At 39.5% G+C, this 14576-nt stretch overlaps 1 protein-coding gene across 1 annotated transcript in view; it reads left to right on the forward strand.

Annotated features, from left to right (window-relative positions):
• The first annotated feature begins 6 nt into the window (after nucleotides 1-6).
• The window catches only part of FHIP2A (FHF complex subunit HOOK interacting protein 2A), a 32137-nt gene continuing 17567 nt past the window's right edge, over nucleotides 7-14576 (forward strand). The window contains exons 1-5 of the mRNA XM_046654263.1: nucleotides 7-139; nucleotides 6643-6721; nucleotides 9848-10017; nucleotides 12131-12235; nucleotides 12945-13067. Of these exons, the coding sequence (XP_046510219.1) occupies nucleotides 95-139; nucleotides 6643-6721; nucleotides 9848-10017; nucleotides 12131-12235; nucleotides 12945-13067 (522 nt within the window). The 5' untranslated portion in view covers nucleotides 7-94. The remainder of the gene's footprint in view (nucleotides 140-6642; nucleotides 6722-9847; nucleotides 10018-12130; nucleotides 12236-12944; nucleotides 13068-14576) is intronic.

The following is a 14576-nucleotide window of genomic DNA, read 5'->3' on the forward strand; positions in this document are numbered from 1 at the left end:
GGAGCGGCCCCGGCAGCCGCAGCAGGGGCGGCGGCGGCGGATCGAGGAGCTCTCCAGGTCGTCCCGGGAGAAGCTGCTGCAGTCCCGGGACAGGATGTTCTCCAAGTTCACCTCCATCCTGCAGCACGCCGTGGAGGCGGTAAGGCCGCGCGGGCTGCGGGCGCACGACAGGCCGGGGATGGCGGCGGCCTAGGCTCCCCGTCGGCCCCGGGAGAGCCGGGCGGCCGCGGGCGGAGGGGCGAGGCCCGGGGCGAGCGCTGCGGGGCGCTGCGGGCTCGGCGGGCTCCGCCCTGAGCGGGCCCCCTCCTCTCCTTCCTGCCGCGGGCCGCCGTGGATCCCTGTCCCGCCCAGGAGGGTGGGCGGCGGGGCCCCGGGAGCACCGGCCCTCCGGCGGGGGTCGGGGCCGCCTGACTCCTCTGATGGGGACCGGGGAGTCGGGGAGCGCCTGGCGGGGCCCCAGTGAGCTCCGCGGACTCCCTGACCGTTAACCTCTCCTCTAGGAGAAGGTGTCAGCTTCGAGCAAGACAAAAGAAACGGCCTGACGCGCTCGGGCTGGGGTTTTGTTTTGTGTGGCGAGGGTGGGGTGGGCAGGAAGGTGGGCTGCGGCCGAGGGGCGACTCTGCCAGCCCACCCCGTGTCCTAAGCGTGTTCGCTTTTGCTGTCGCAGGCCTTGCGGCCAGCCTCCGCTGGACCTTTCTGATCGATGTGCAGTGGGAGAGTGGAGGGTCTGATCGAGTCTGGTTTAGCCCGCTTGCAAGCCCAACAGACCATCTGCTTCCTTTCTTGTCTTCTCTTCCTGGACGCTCCTCGTTTCCCCTGCAATTGTACTCCCTGGGAGGGTTTAGACACCGGCGTGGAGGCGTTATTCGGATACCCTAACACTGATGCAAGAGGAGTAACTCTAAAGAAATTGTCTTGCTCTGTTTTAATACTAAGACTTATAGTTGCTTGACTTTGGTTGTTTTAGTTTATTCTGGGAGAATTGCCCAAATTGAAGCATGCATCCTGTGAAGAAACTGTTACTTTGCTGCTTTTTAAAATGTCATTCGCTGTGTTCAGATTGCGTGATTAGCACATTAAAATCCAGGCAACTTAAAAAAAAAAAGTCAATTACAACGCAACAGTTTTTATGGTCAGGTAAAAATAAAGTGGGTTTTTGAAATTCAGTCATGAAGACAAAACTTTAGACCAGTTGTTATTTTAAGTGGTATGTGGGAAATGTTTAAAAATCATTTTAGCTCTAGACAAGTTCTTGGGAAAACGTATGTATCAAATCAGGAAAGAGGGTTTTCATGAATGAAGACCAGAATTTCACGAGGGAGACGACAGTTCTAGACTTTAAGACAACTTTTAATTTTCCTTTCTTGCTCATCCACAATCCACAGCATTTTTATATTTAGAGAATTTAAAATTTATGAAAACAGTGACATTTACATATTATATTATTCTTTCGCTTAAAATACCAAGAATCATTTAATTTTAACATTGAATATAGCTTAATATTGAGATAATTGGGAGTAAAAAATTTACTACATTATTAATATCCTTTACCTATCAGGTTGTTGTTTATAGAAATAAGTACTTAAAAAAAGAAAGATGGCTTTCACACTCTTCCAGTAAAGACTCATTTTTGTCCCAAGGCCTGTGTTTTCTGTCCTCATTATCTTTTTGTAATTGTATATGTTAGCATCTACCAAATTATCCATGTAAATTATCTGACTATGACTCCATAATATCCAGGTTCTCTACTTTGCTAAGGTTAGAGAGAAAAAGTTGAGTGGATTATATTCACCTGGTCCTAGTAATGAATGCATTGTATTTAGAAAAGTCATGCTTTTATTTGCTTAGAGTTAATGTTTTCAGCATGATACCTTGCAGTTTACCTTGATAGGAGGTTCCATTTCCTGAGAAATTTTTGGAGTACTACCCTTTTTCTTTTGTTTTAACACTCTCTCGGGAACGAAGTCATATGTAATGATAAACAAGCCATCTTTGTGGAATTTGGAGAGTTTTTTCCCCTAGCCCAAGACTGGTTTCCATTTATTTCAGTTCTATTTATTAATTTGCTTGACATTTTCTTCAATAAACTCTTCTTACCATTCCTCATTTCATTTCATTAGCTTTTCTCTGTACACCTTTTAATTTGTATGCCCAATTAGTGTCTTCTGATACAGTATTGCAATTAACGTAATTAGCAGGGTTATGCAGAAATGGGAGATAACTCTGTTGTCAGATGCTGACATGACCTTTTTCAGTTGTGTCATTGTATGAGTCTGTGATGTTTTCTCAACCATTTTGGTATTATTACTTTCTGGTTTCTTCATTAATTGGATCAGCCTTCAAATGGTTTTTTAAGGTTGACCAGGTAAACATATTCACTGAAATGAGATTTGCATGTAGAGTTTTCCATATTATTTAATTAATGGTTTCTCCTCACTTCCTGTTAACTAGTTACAAGGAAAAAAATATAACAGATATTTTCAAAGATTAGTATTTGAAAATGTGTTATTAAGCTGATAGGCTGCATTTTGAGTTTAGGAGAGAAATTGATCAAAAATGAAATTTTGTAATTTGTGTAATTCTTCCCTCGGTATAGAAATGATTGGCCAGTAAGGGTTATGCATTGAATCTGTTCTGTTATCCAGTTGCCACATGTCACAAGTCTGAAATCAAGCTCTCTTGTCGTTAGTTCTAAGGTTGGACTGGATCATTTTAGCGCAACGTCAGCAAAGGGCAAATAAAACAGTTTCTGTTTGGTACAATCAATATTTGTTGAGGACCTCTTCTGTGCTAGGTGACCTGCCAGAGGCTGGTTCCTTCTAAATTCCAACCCCTTCCATCTTTTGAGGCCACGTTTATTCCAAGAGGATAGGACAGTGTCAAGGAAGAAAGTTTTATTTATTTTAACTAATTAATTCAATGGAAGTCATCTTTCAGAATTTGAATGTTTTCTTTTCAAATTATAGTTAAGAGTTAATGATGATTGTTGGGACCAGCAATCCTTTTAAAAACCACTCTGCCGTAGGAATTAAAACCTCAAATCAAACATATATAGTATTTTCTTAAGTGTATTCTTGTCCAGCAAGTGATCTCTAACTTCAGTCTTTAGTCATTCGACAGGTGCTTTATGAGCCCACCATGAAAGTGCAGTGCAGTGTGAGGGAAACAAGGTGCACCGGGGTCCTTGCTCACGATGCTTACAGTCTAATGTGGGAGGTAAAAGAGATACACTGGTTAAAGGATAATCAATGCACAAGAGTGTGGCCTAGCCCTAGAGCCATACAGAACAGGGTTTTCCAGTCCTTCCCCATCCCTTCCTTCTACACTGGACAAGTTACTGAATCTTTGTGCATTTCAGTTTCCTCATTGTAAAATAGAAATAAGCATAGCTGTCTCCTAGAATTATTGTGAAAATTAAAATGGGATAATGTACATGAAGTGCTTACTGCGGTGCCTGGCACACAGTAAGTGCTTAATAAATGTTAACTGATATTATTATTATTTGGATGATTGTTCAGCCAGTGAGTTCTGTGGGAGGAAGGGAGCAAGCACTTAGGGCTGGAGTCATTGGAGAAGGCTCTCTGGAGGAAGTGAGACTTGAGCTGGACTTTGGAGAGGCAGAGAAAATAGGAAGGGCATAGGAAAGTTGGGGGGAGGAAGAAGCATTTTAAAAGATGGAGGCGTGGAATCTTCATGATACATGTGAGAGAGTAAGCAGATGTGGCTTTTAGGACACTAGTTCTTGTCTGAATTATCAGTGTAGGTCCTTCTTTGTGGTAGGCATTTTGGAGAAAGAAAGTCTGGGTTTCTAGTTAGAAGCGATGTTTCCTTTCGAAGGCAATTAACAGGCTTTGGGTCTTATTAGGAGTTTGTTTGGGAAAAATAAGAGTTTGTTATGAGAATTTAACAGCATATATTAAGTGTAAACTTTGGAGCACTGTGCCTGGCTCATAAGTAACTGCTCGTTAAATTGCAGCAACTGCTGTGTCATTCATTTATTCTCTCAATAAATATTATCGAATGCTTATTGTATGCCCTCAGTGAGTTGGAAACCTGGGGTTCAGTGATAAGAAAGATGACACAATCTCAGCTCTTGTAGAGTTTACAATCTAGTGGAGGAGACAGATAATTAAACAATTACAAACGTGGGATAAGGGCTAAGAGAGCTAGTGAGCAGACTGATGGAGGGTGCCGCTAGCAGGTGTGGAAACGACTACACCCTAGGCAGGAAGTCTGGCAACGTTTCCCAGAGAAAGCAGTGTCTAAGTTAGGCATTCATGTCAATGTTTAGTTGAGATAGTGATTGCATGAATTTTCAAAGATTTAATCTCTGTATTGTAAAAAGTTAACTCAAATTAGAATTGCCCCTTGCTGATTCACACATCTTTTTTCTTACCCACAGCATAAATGTTTTTATGCAAATGATAAAGCAGGTAATTTCCATATTAGAATCAGTAATGAAAAAAGCAAGTTTACTGGGAAGTTTTTCATAAATAAGGAAATTTATTCATGTTTGAACAAGATTGTTACTAAACTAAGTTATTAGCAATTTAGAACTGTTTCACCATCTAATTAAATAAGTTTCTTATTTAAATCAAACTCCTGGGAGAAAGATATTTACAAGTAAGTAATACCATCCTGCTTTGAATTTGACTGTAGCAGCAAAGGTCCTGACACAAATCCTGTAAGACCTCTGATTTAGTGACTTTCCTTGGAAATAGAGTTAAATCCCATGGGTCAAATAATCTGGAGCAAGGATGCAGTAATTCTTTATATGCCCAGGGGATTCCCTGGGAAAAATTTAACAAATCACAACATTTATACTTAAGAAACTAGGTACATTTCTTGAAATTCCAAATTTCTTTTGGGTTTGTCCCAATTGTTTTTTTTTCCTTCTTCTTCTCCCCAAAGTCCCCCAGTACATAGTTGTACATTCCAGTTGTGAGTGCCTCTGGTTCTGCTATGTGAGACACCGCCCCAGCACAGCCCAATGAGCGGTGCCATGCTCACGCCCAGGATCTGAACCAGTGAAACCCCGGGCTGAGGAAGCAGAGTGCACAAACCCAACCGCTCGGCCCCGTCCGGCCCCCCAATTGTTAATACATTTAACTATATAAGGCTGGAGTCTGAAAAATCAGGTCCAAAACACAAGAGAAATTTTATGTTTTGAAATAGATTCTAAAAACAAGTTGCTGATTAAAACCGTTTTTTTTTTTAATTTAAAAATTTCAGGAAGATTATTTTCCCAACTTAACACCTTCATTCTTATTTTTCTTTCTGATTTTTTCCTCGGTTTCCTACAAGTAATTTCTCTCCCCATGTTCTCCTTGAAGCATAGTAATCCCAAAGGTTTTAACTCCTTTGTTAAAGGTCTTAAAGTCTTTTAAAACATTTCATAGCGTTCTATTTGAAAATGAGATGAATGCTTATATTGTCTTAATCCAATATTATTCAGTGGTGCAAATAGGAAGTGTAGCTGGGCTGGCATTAAGAGGTTGATGGTTTCTGAACATTTTTCTGGTCCATTTTTTTCTAACAACATTTCATCTTCTGGATTGAAACACTTAGTATGTCTGTGACCAGCATTTACAATTTGCCCAATAGTTTGGAAATTGTTTTGGCATGGTGTCGAACTTTGAGTTGTCTGCTGGGGACACCAAGAAATCACAGTGGAACAAGCAGCAGTACCGGATAACATGACCTCTTAGGTCATCTGTTTAGATGAAGTACGTGAAAATGGAAGATTACTCTGCCATATTTTCGGTTCCCAGAATAGAAACCTGTTTGTTCTTGAGTAAGCTGGGTCAACTCTGCACTTTCTGACCAAAATTTATTGCCCATATGAGGACTGGGGGAGTGTTCTCTCTCACTCTTTTTAAGGAAAAGAAAACGTTCTAGAAGGTGCATCCAAGTCTTTCTCTATCCATTTCACACACATTTGAAATACTTGTAGGTTTGCTATGAGATGGTAGAAGGGATGTAATTTTGGTCTTAAAGCTTCTGAAGTAATTTCAAAGCTAAAAGGTAAAACATTTTTGACTTTGTGGAATTTAAAGTGGTAGTGTCTTGTTCATGTGGTTATTTTGCTGAAAAATGCATTGCCTAGTCCAGGCTTAAAAAGGAAAAGATTTACATGTGTATGTCACTGAAAGTAGGGAAAATTTTCATCTGGTGACGGGGTTGACTTTGGTATATCTTTTAGTAGTGGTGATGTGTAACTAATTACACAGCAGTTTTTTACTGTTTTGCATTTCAAAGTCCTCGGTACAAAGATCCCTGGTTATCGATAATTTCATTTCACTGATATTTTAGTAATAGAATATATATCTTTTTTCATTTAACACTGTTACTTTTGAAGCCATATATAGTTCCTAGGTTCAGTGGAGGAAAAAACCTCCTAATACTGTAGTTTAGTAATAATGTTGATAAATGTGTTTTTCCTCTTTCTTAATAAGTCATTTTTACTTTCTTGGATTTGACTCATTTTGTTTCTCTTTGATATCTGACATATAGAATCAAATTCAAGCTCACCCTTATTTTTGTGCTGCTTTTGCATCATTATTAGACAAATACAGAGTTAGACTTTACGGGAAATGTTTTAATACCATTTTCATAATTGTTGTGGTCTTTTTGTCTGTGTAGCTCGCACCTTCTCTTCCTTTACAAGAAGATTTTGTTTATCACTGGAAGGCAATTACCCATTATTACATAGAGACTTCAGGTAAGAAACAATGCTAATATTAATTAAACAGAAAATTTGTGAACTACTAAAATATTTCAAATTAATTTTCAAAGTTATTTTATATTTAAATTTATAAACAATTTATTTTACTTTTAATTGCTCTTTTAGATTCATTCAAAAATATATCTGTTGAGGGGCTGGACCAGTGGCATAGCAGTTAAGTTGACACACTCTGCTTCAGCGGCCTGGGGTTTGCAGGTTTGGATCCCAGGCTCGGACCTAGCATCACTCATCAAGCCACGCTGTGGAGGCATCCCACATAAAGTGGAGGGAGATTAGCATGGGTGTTAGCTCAGGGACAATCTTCCTCAAGCAAAAAGAGGAAGATTGGCAACAGATGTTAGCTCAGGGCCAGTCTTCCTCGGGGAAAAAAAAAAATCTGTTGAGTACCTACGATGTGTAGGTGTTTTTCTAGGCACTGGGAGATAGAACAATCAAACAGACAAAATCCCGGTCCTAAACAGAGCTTAGGTATTGATTGGGGGAAGCAAACAATAAATAGACAGCTCCATATAGTGTGTCAGATGGTAAGCGTTAAGAAGAAAATGAAGCAGGCTAACGGGGTTAGAAGTGTGTGCCCTGGGAGTTGGGGGGCACTTGGCTATTTCAGTTTAGAGAAAGCCTCATTGTGTGGGGTGACTTCTGAGCTGAAATCTGAAGGAGGGAAGAAGCAAGCCCGAGGGGTATCTGGGAGAAAAGTCCCAGGGAGAGGACCAATTGTACACACCCTGAGGATGGAGCATGCAGCATGCTTGGCATTGTCTAGGAACTGCAGGGGAGCCAGTGTGGCTGGAGCAAAGTGAAGGAGGAGAAAGGTGGGAGGAGGCATCAGACAGGTGGGGCGGGGGCTGGGGTGGTGGGGGAGATTCACACAGGACCTTGTGAGCCGTTGTAAGGGCTTTGGCCTTTGGGTAAACTAAAGTGGGAAGCCATTAGAGGGTTTGGAGCTGAGGCATAACAATCTGTTTTAAAGAGACCACTTTGGCTTCTGTGAAAAAATTAGATTGAAGGTATGCAGAGGTGAAGGTGCTAGAGCAGTTAGGGGACTATTGCAATGATCTGAGAGAAGGTGGTGGTTTAGACCAGGGTGGAGGTGGTAAGAAGGGATTGTATCCTGGGTATATTTTGAAGGAAAGTTTGTTGATGGATTGGATATTGGATAGGAAAGAATAAGAGGCAAGGATAACTCCAAAGTTTTGGGCTTAGACAGTTGGAAAACTGGAAGGGCCTCTTGCTGAGAATGGGGAGACTGCAGGAGGAGCAGGTTTGTAGAGCAGTTTGGACATGTTAAGTTTGAGATGTCCATTAAATATCCAATTGGATACGTCAAGTAGACAGCTGGAAATAGGAATCTGGAATTCAGGGTAGAGGTCTAAACTAGACGTGTGAAATTGAGAGTCATCAGCAGGTAAGTAGGATTTAAAGCCACGAGACTGGATGAAATTATCTAGGAAGTCAGGATAGATGGAAAAGAGGAGGTGTTCAGGAACTGAGCCCTTGGGCGCAAGGCTTAGAGGTTGGGAAGAGGAGAAACATAGCAAAGGAAACTGCTTTTGCCAGTGAGGTGGAAGACAGCCAAGAGAGATGGTGTGCTAGAAGCTAGAAGAGGAGAGAGGGATTAATTGTGTCAAATGATGCTGATGTCAAGTTAATGAAGACTAAGAATGGGTCATTGGATTTAGCCACAAGGAGCTCATTAGCAGTCTTGATAAGAACTGTTTTAGTGGCAAGGAAGAGAGAGAAGACCTGATTGGAGTAAGTTTAAAAGGAAATGGACAGAGAACATGTATAGAATATGTGTATATACTGCTCCTGTGAGGAGTGTTAGTGTAGAGGGGAGCTGAGAAATGGAGCAACAGCCAGAGGGAGATGTGGTGTTGAGAGGATTTTTAAATGTTTTTTAGAGTTGGAAGATACTGCAATTTATAATTTGATGGAAATGATCATCAAATACGTAGCATACCAGGATTGTGTTGTACAAACTATAGAAGTACTAAGTAAGTGACAATAGAGACATAAGTAAGAATTGGCATTCCCTCATATGTTTTGTATTGAAACATTCTATAAAACTTCCCTTTTTTGTGTGTGGGTGTGAGGAAGATTGGCCCTGAGCTAACATCTGTTGCCAATCTTCCTCTTTTTTCCTGAGGAAGATTGTCACTGAGCTAACATCTGTGCCAGTCTTCCTCTATTTTATGTGGGACGCTACCACAGCATGGCTTGACGAGTGATACTGGGTCCGTGCCCAGGATCCAAACCCATGAACCCCAGGCTGCCGAAGCAGAGCACTTGAACTTAACCACTATACCACCGGGCCAGCCCTAAAACTTTACATTTTATTTAGAGTAATTTAACCCTTGTTCAATAAAGATAGGTTGATAAAACCATGTCATTTTTGAGTCTTAAATGTGATATGTAAAAAGTATCAATGAATGTTTATTTTCAAATATCAATGATATTTTATAAGAATTCTCCTGAGAAGCAGCCTTTACTTTGGGAGTAGCTATCTGTTAATGAGAGGAGCTGTTGGAAAGTTTTAATAGAGGGTTTTTCTTTGGGTTCCTCATGTTTTCAAGGATGGAGATGAATTAGGGGCGTTGAGTGTCTGGCTTCCCAGCATTACAAAGCAACACAGTCGCGATCAGAAACAGAACCTGTCCTTCCACACACCCTACGTTGTTCAGCTTAATGTTCAAGCCAATCTGTTTCTATAGAAAGAGACTTAAAATTCAGATCTTCTGAACTGGCTAATTGAAAAAATTATTTTAATTATAACTGCATACTTAATTCTGATGTGACATGTATTTTTTCTGATCATGTTCCTATTTCCTGTATAAATAGCTCTTATTTCTGAAATATTATGCATGAATATTAGCTTATAGAATATCTTTCAGAATATTGATTGTTTTTGAATAAGAATATGACAAAAAGCTTCATCTAAATTTTAGCAAAGATAATTATACTTATGTGTGTGATCCTCGCTTAACTGTATAGTTCATATTTTTCTCAATTTGAGTAGGAATAGGGAAATAGAGTATTTTAGGTGCAAATGTGCAGTTTAAAAAGGTTTGAATATTTGTTTGATGAATGTTTTTTATTGTTTAGATGATAAGGCCCCAGTGACAGATACAAACATTCCATCTCATCTGGATCAGATGTTAGATATATTGGTACAAGAAGAAAATGAACGAGAATCTGGAGAGACGGGGCCATGTATGGAATATTTGCTTCATCACAAGATCTTGGAAACGTTATATACCTTAGGGAAAGCTGACGTAAGTTCCTAATCCACATCATGTTCGTGGGCATGTAATACGTGCATTCATGTCTGAGAGATAAAGAAGATCCCAAGTACTAAATTTAATTATAGAGGTACATATTAAGCATGGCAGGATTCAAGTCAGTATTGTGAAAAAAAAGAAAATTGTGTGGCCTATACGAATATGACTTTCTAGAGAGATAGCAAAACTCCCAGATGCTCTAGATGGCAACTGATACTCAGGCTGCTTAGAATGACAGTGTAAACATTTATGAAAATAAGCTCAAGGATGTGCACTCAGAATCAAAGGAAAGGAGAAGGACCCCATGCAAATTGGGTTACAAAAATAGGAATTGTTTTTCATAATCCTGAAAGAGAATGTTACTAGTTGTTCTGACGTTAACTCTGCTGATGAGTGGAGCCGATTCAAGTTTTAAGGCCTAATGAATCTTGAGAAAACTTTGCAAAGCTGATATAACGATATAAGTAATATTCTGTACCACAAAACTTTCAAATTACTTATCAAGACAAGTTTCAAATCATGTGATGGTGGGAGGGCAGGGGAGGAACTTTGGGTTCAGGTGCAGAGGCCTGGCTTTGTCGCTAATCTTCTGTGACTTCCAGCAAGTCTTCTTGGTTAATCTTTTTCCTCTTTAAAAATGATGAGGTGATTGCTAAGGGCCTCCCCAACTCTAAAAACCTATGGTCTGTTCTGTGAATTTCTCTAATGTATGTGAAAATCATGCTAAAAAAACCTCAAACTAATAGACATGTTTAAACACCAAATAGAATTATGAATAGTAGTATTAGAGACAGTTTCCTTTTAACTAAGTCTATAACACTCCAACTCATTTTTAAGTTAAGTTCGTTCAGTGTATATTTTCTAGGCAACACGTCTGTTCCTTAATGTCTTGCAATTAGTTTCCCTCTTCCCTTTTTCTTTTTTTTTTGGTGAGGATGATTGTCCCTGAGCTAACATGTGTGCCAGGCTTCCTCTTTTTGTATGTGGGATGCCACCACACCATGACTTGATGAGTGGTGTGTAGGTCTGTGCCCAGGATCCAAACCTGCGAATCCTGGGCTGCTGAAGCAGAGTGCGCAAGCTTAACCACTACACCAGTGGGCCGACCCTCCTCCTCCCTTCTTTTTCCTGTCCTTTGAAGAGAGGGATTGTGCAACAATAAATTGAATAAATATTAATTGATTTTTGAGCAAATGTTAGTAGTTGTATTACTAGTAAATTTATTTTAACGTTGGTGATTGTAAATATTGTTTTATATGAATAATTCAAGGTATTTGCTCTCTTAAAAAATATTATTGTGCTTAAGATTATAGTTTATACTATTTCCAGATAATGTATCTATGATGATCCTTTGGAAATACTTATTTTGTGACTGTATTTTAAATGTGAAGCAGTATAAGCAGGTTAATTATAGAACATAGAACTTTGTTAATTCATACTCTCTTAATCCACAGCATGAGTAATCATTGGGTTTACCTACTTTTCAGCAAATATTTAAAACAACTGGCCTGTTATAAAAACTTCTTTATGACATATTCATTGCCTATAGTAATCATAATGTAGGTAATTTTACAACTAATTTAAAACAGCATTGTTAGAATAAATCATAGCAGTTTATACATAGGATTCTTTTGTTTACATATATATGTTAGAAGGCTTTATTTACTGCTGCATACATGTGCTGGAAAGTTACTGATTACCTGTCATTAGTGTAAGTAACAAGATTCTGCCTTTGCTTTGGCCAGGAAGTGAACTGTAATAGTTTCATGTTACCCTCGCATTTAGAATATAAACAGGTTGGTTGATGTTGCCTGAACTAAACTCTCATCTCCACAGCATATTATCACCATGCTGTCTGTAATTACATCAGCCTATGGTCCCATACGCTGTATTACAGTCCCCGGTGTAATTTTATTTCTAGAATACCAGTCATTAATATTTGATTGAGAATTTTATTCTGACAAAATCATTAACTGGCTAAGTGCATTGATTTTTGAGGGGGGAATACATTCACGTATATTGTCTCTCCTGTTTTTCAAGCTTATGAGTAAGTGTGTTCGCATTGTGTGTTCTCTTCTTGTTTGCTTTCCCGTTTTCCTCTGCCCAGTGTCCTCCTGGAATGAAACAGCAGGTGTTGGTATTCTATACCAAACTTCTGGGAAGAATCCGGCAGCCGCTACTTCCACATATTAATGTGCACAGGCCAGTGCAGGTATTTTGTTCCCCTTACATAAAACTGTTTGGTTTGATTTCTTTTAGATAGAAATAATTTTATATGATTTTTCTAAAAGTAAAAATAATAAAGGAAGTTATTCTAAAAATAACATGCAAATTGGCTTTCTTTATGCGTGATGTATTAAACGCTATTTCATGTCTTTATATTTATCTTTTAAAATTTTATACATTAATTTTTTTCTTTGGCTTATCTCTGTGACATCTCAAGGAGAGTTTACTATATACCTCATTAATTTTTTTAGGGTAATGTATTCAAAAAACTTATTGCTAGTAAATTTTTGTGCGTGTGTGAGGAAGATTAGTCCTGAGCTAACATCTGTTGCTAACCTTCCTCTTTTTTGGCTTGAGGAAGATTAGTCCTGAGCTAACATCTGTGCCAGGCTTCCTCTATTTTGTATGTGGGTCACTGTCTCAGCGCCACTGATGAGTGGCGTAGCTCCACACCTGGGATCTGAACCCATGAACCTTGGCTACCTAAGCAGTGCGTGCTGAACTTAACCCCTGTGCCTCAGGCCTGGCCCCCTAGTAAATTTATTTTGCTGTAGGTGTTTATTTATTCCCTCCAAAAAATGCAAACTATTTGCATTATTTGAAAATTTTAAATATCCTTAAGGTAAATGGATGGGTATTTACATACTTGTAAAAAGTAACCTAAGTTTAAAAATTTGTCTTAAATTTTTTGACAGAAGTTAATTCGACTGTGTGGTGAAGTCCTTGCAACACCAACAGAAAATGAGGAAATTCAGTTTCTCTGTATCGTGTGTGCAAAGCTGAAGCAAGATCCCTACTTGGTTAATTTTTTTCTGGAGGTATGGTACACTTTTTGTCAACTTTTAAATTATGCTTGTATTGAAATTATTATGGAATTGAATTCTAGTATTATGGATAATATTAGAAGGAATTACATTTTGTGGATATCAGCTTGTTTTACTTCCTAGAATTATTTTCATTAAGATGACTGTTTTAGTTTAACTTGAAATTTGAGAAAAATGATTTTCAAAGAATCTAGTTGAGCCAGGCTTATGGGAACAGTGCAGGACTGGACAGACACCCAGCCACGGCTGGGAAGGCGCACAGCGTGCAGGGGGTGTCAGGGACGGAGGAGTCACGGGGCTGCGGGAGCCCCCGTGATGTCAGGGAAGCGCGCCCTAGCTCGGGCCCTGGGTGATCAGCTGGGTCAGGACGGTGTGTGCCGATTTGGGCAAGATGTGAAAAGTCAGGAGTCACCTCTCCAGCCTGGGATAGCTGTTGGGATTGTTCTGCTATTTTGTACTGGCCCTAGTCACCAAATCATATAGTTTACTTAAATCAGTCAATATTTTGGATTTTACTTCCAGTTTTAAATTAGAAAATAATTTTTGTGTCCTTCCTGCTTTCCTTCACTTCTTTTTTTTTTCAGCAGTGAAGTCATTCAGGAATATATTTGGAAAAATAATTATGTTGTTTTTTTTATTTTAGTTTTTAAAAACATCTTCTTTTTTTCTTTTTAGATTGAGGTATAAGTTACATACAGTACAATTCACTCTGTTTGGTCTGTAGTTCTGTGAGTTTGACAAACATGTACAGTCGTATAACCACTACCACATTTAAAATACACAGCAGTTGCATGGCCCTTTGTGGTTGTCCTCTCGCCACCCTCAGCCCCTAGCAATCACTGATCTGTTTCTGTCCCAAGTTTTCTCTTTTCCAGAAAGTCGTATAAGTCTAATCAGCCTTTTAAGTCTGGCTTTGATGACTTAGCCTAATGCATGTGAGGCTCACCCCTGAGCTTGGTTCTTTATGTTGTCAAGCAGTGTTCTGTTGTGTGGACGGACCGCCGTTGTTGATCCGCTCGCCAGGGGACGGACTTGGGAGCTGCTTCCAGTTTTTGGCAATTATGAATTCAGCACAGATTTTTGTGTGAATTTAGGTTTTCATTTCGTTTGGGTAAATACCTAAGAGTGGGATTGCTGTGTCACGTGGTAAGTGTGTATTTGTTTTCATGAGAAACTGCCACACTGTTTTCCCACGTGGGTTTATCATTTTGTGCCCATCAGCCATGTGTGAGAGTTCCCACTGTTCCATGTCCTTGTCAGAGTGGGTGTGGTCACATTTCTTTTGTTTTCCTTTTAAAAATTTTAGCCATTCTAATAGGTGGGTTTGTTTTCTATTTCACTTTACCGAATAAGTAATTTAGGATCCTATTCTGCATTCTTACTAAAGGCAGGTAAGGAACCAAGCTGCAAAATTGTATGAATTTGAGTTTCTTGGGAGTGTTAGGATGATGAATGCCTTTTTGTGACGTTGGGCGTATTTTGAAAGTGTGCTTCAAAGTGACT

Source organism: Equus quagga, chromosome 2 (assembly GCF_021613505.1).
Source record: "Equus quagga isolate Etosha38 chromosome 2, UCLA_HA_Equagga_1.0, whole genome shotgun sequence".
In the NCBI taxonomy this organism is placed as follows: Eukaryota; Metazoa; Chordata; class Mammalia; order Perissodactyla; family Equidae; genus Equus; species Equus quagga.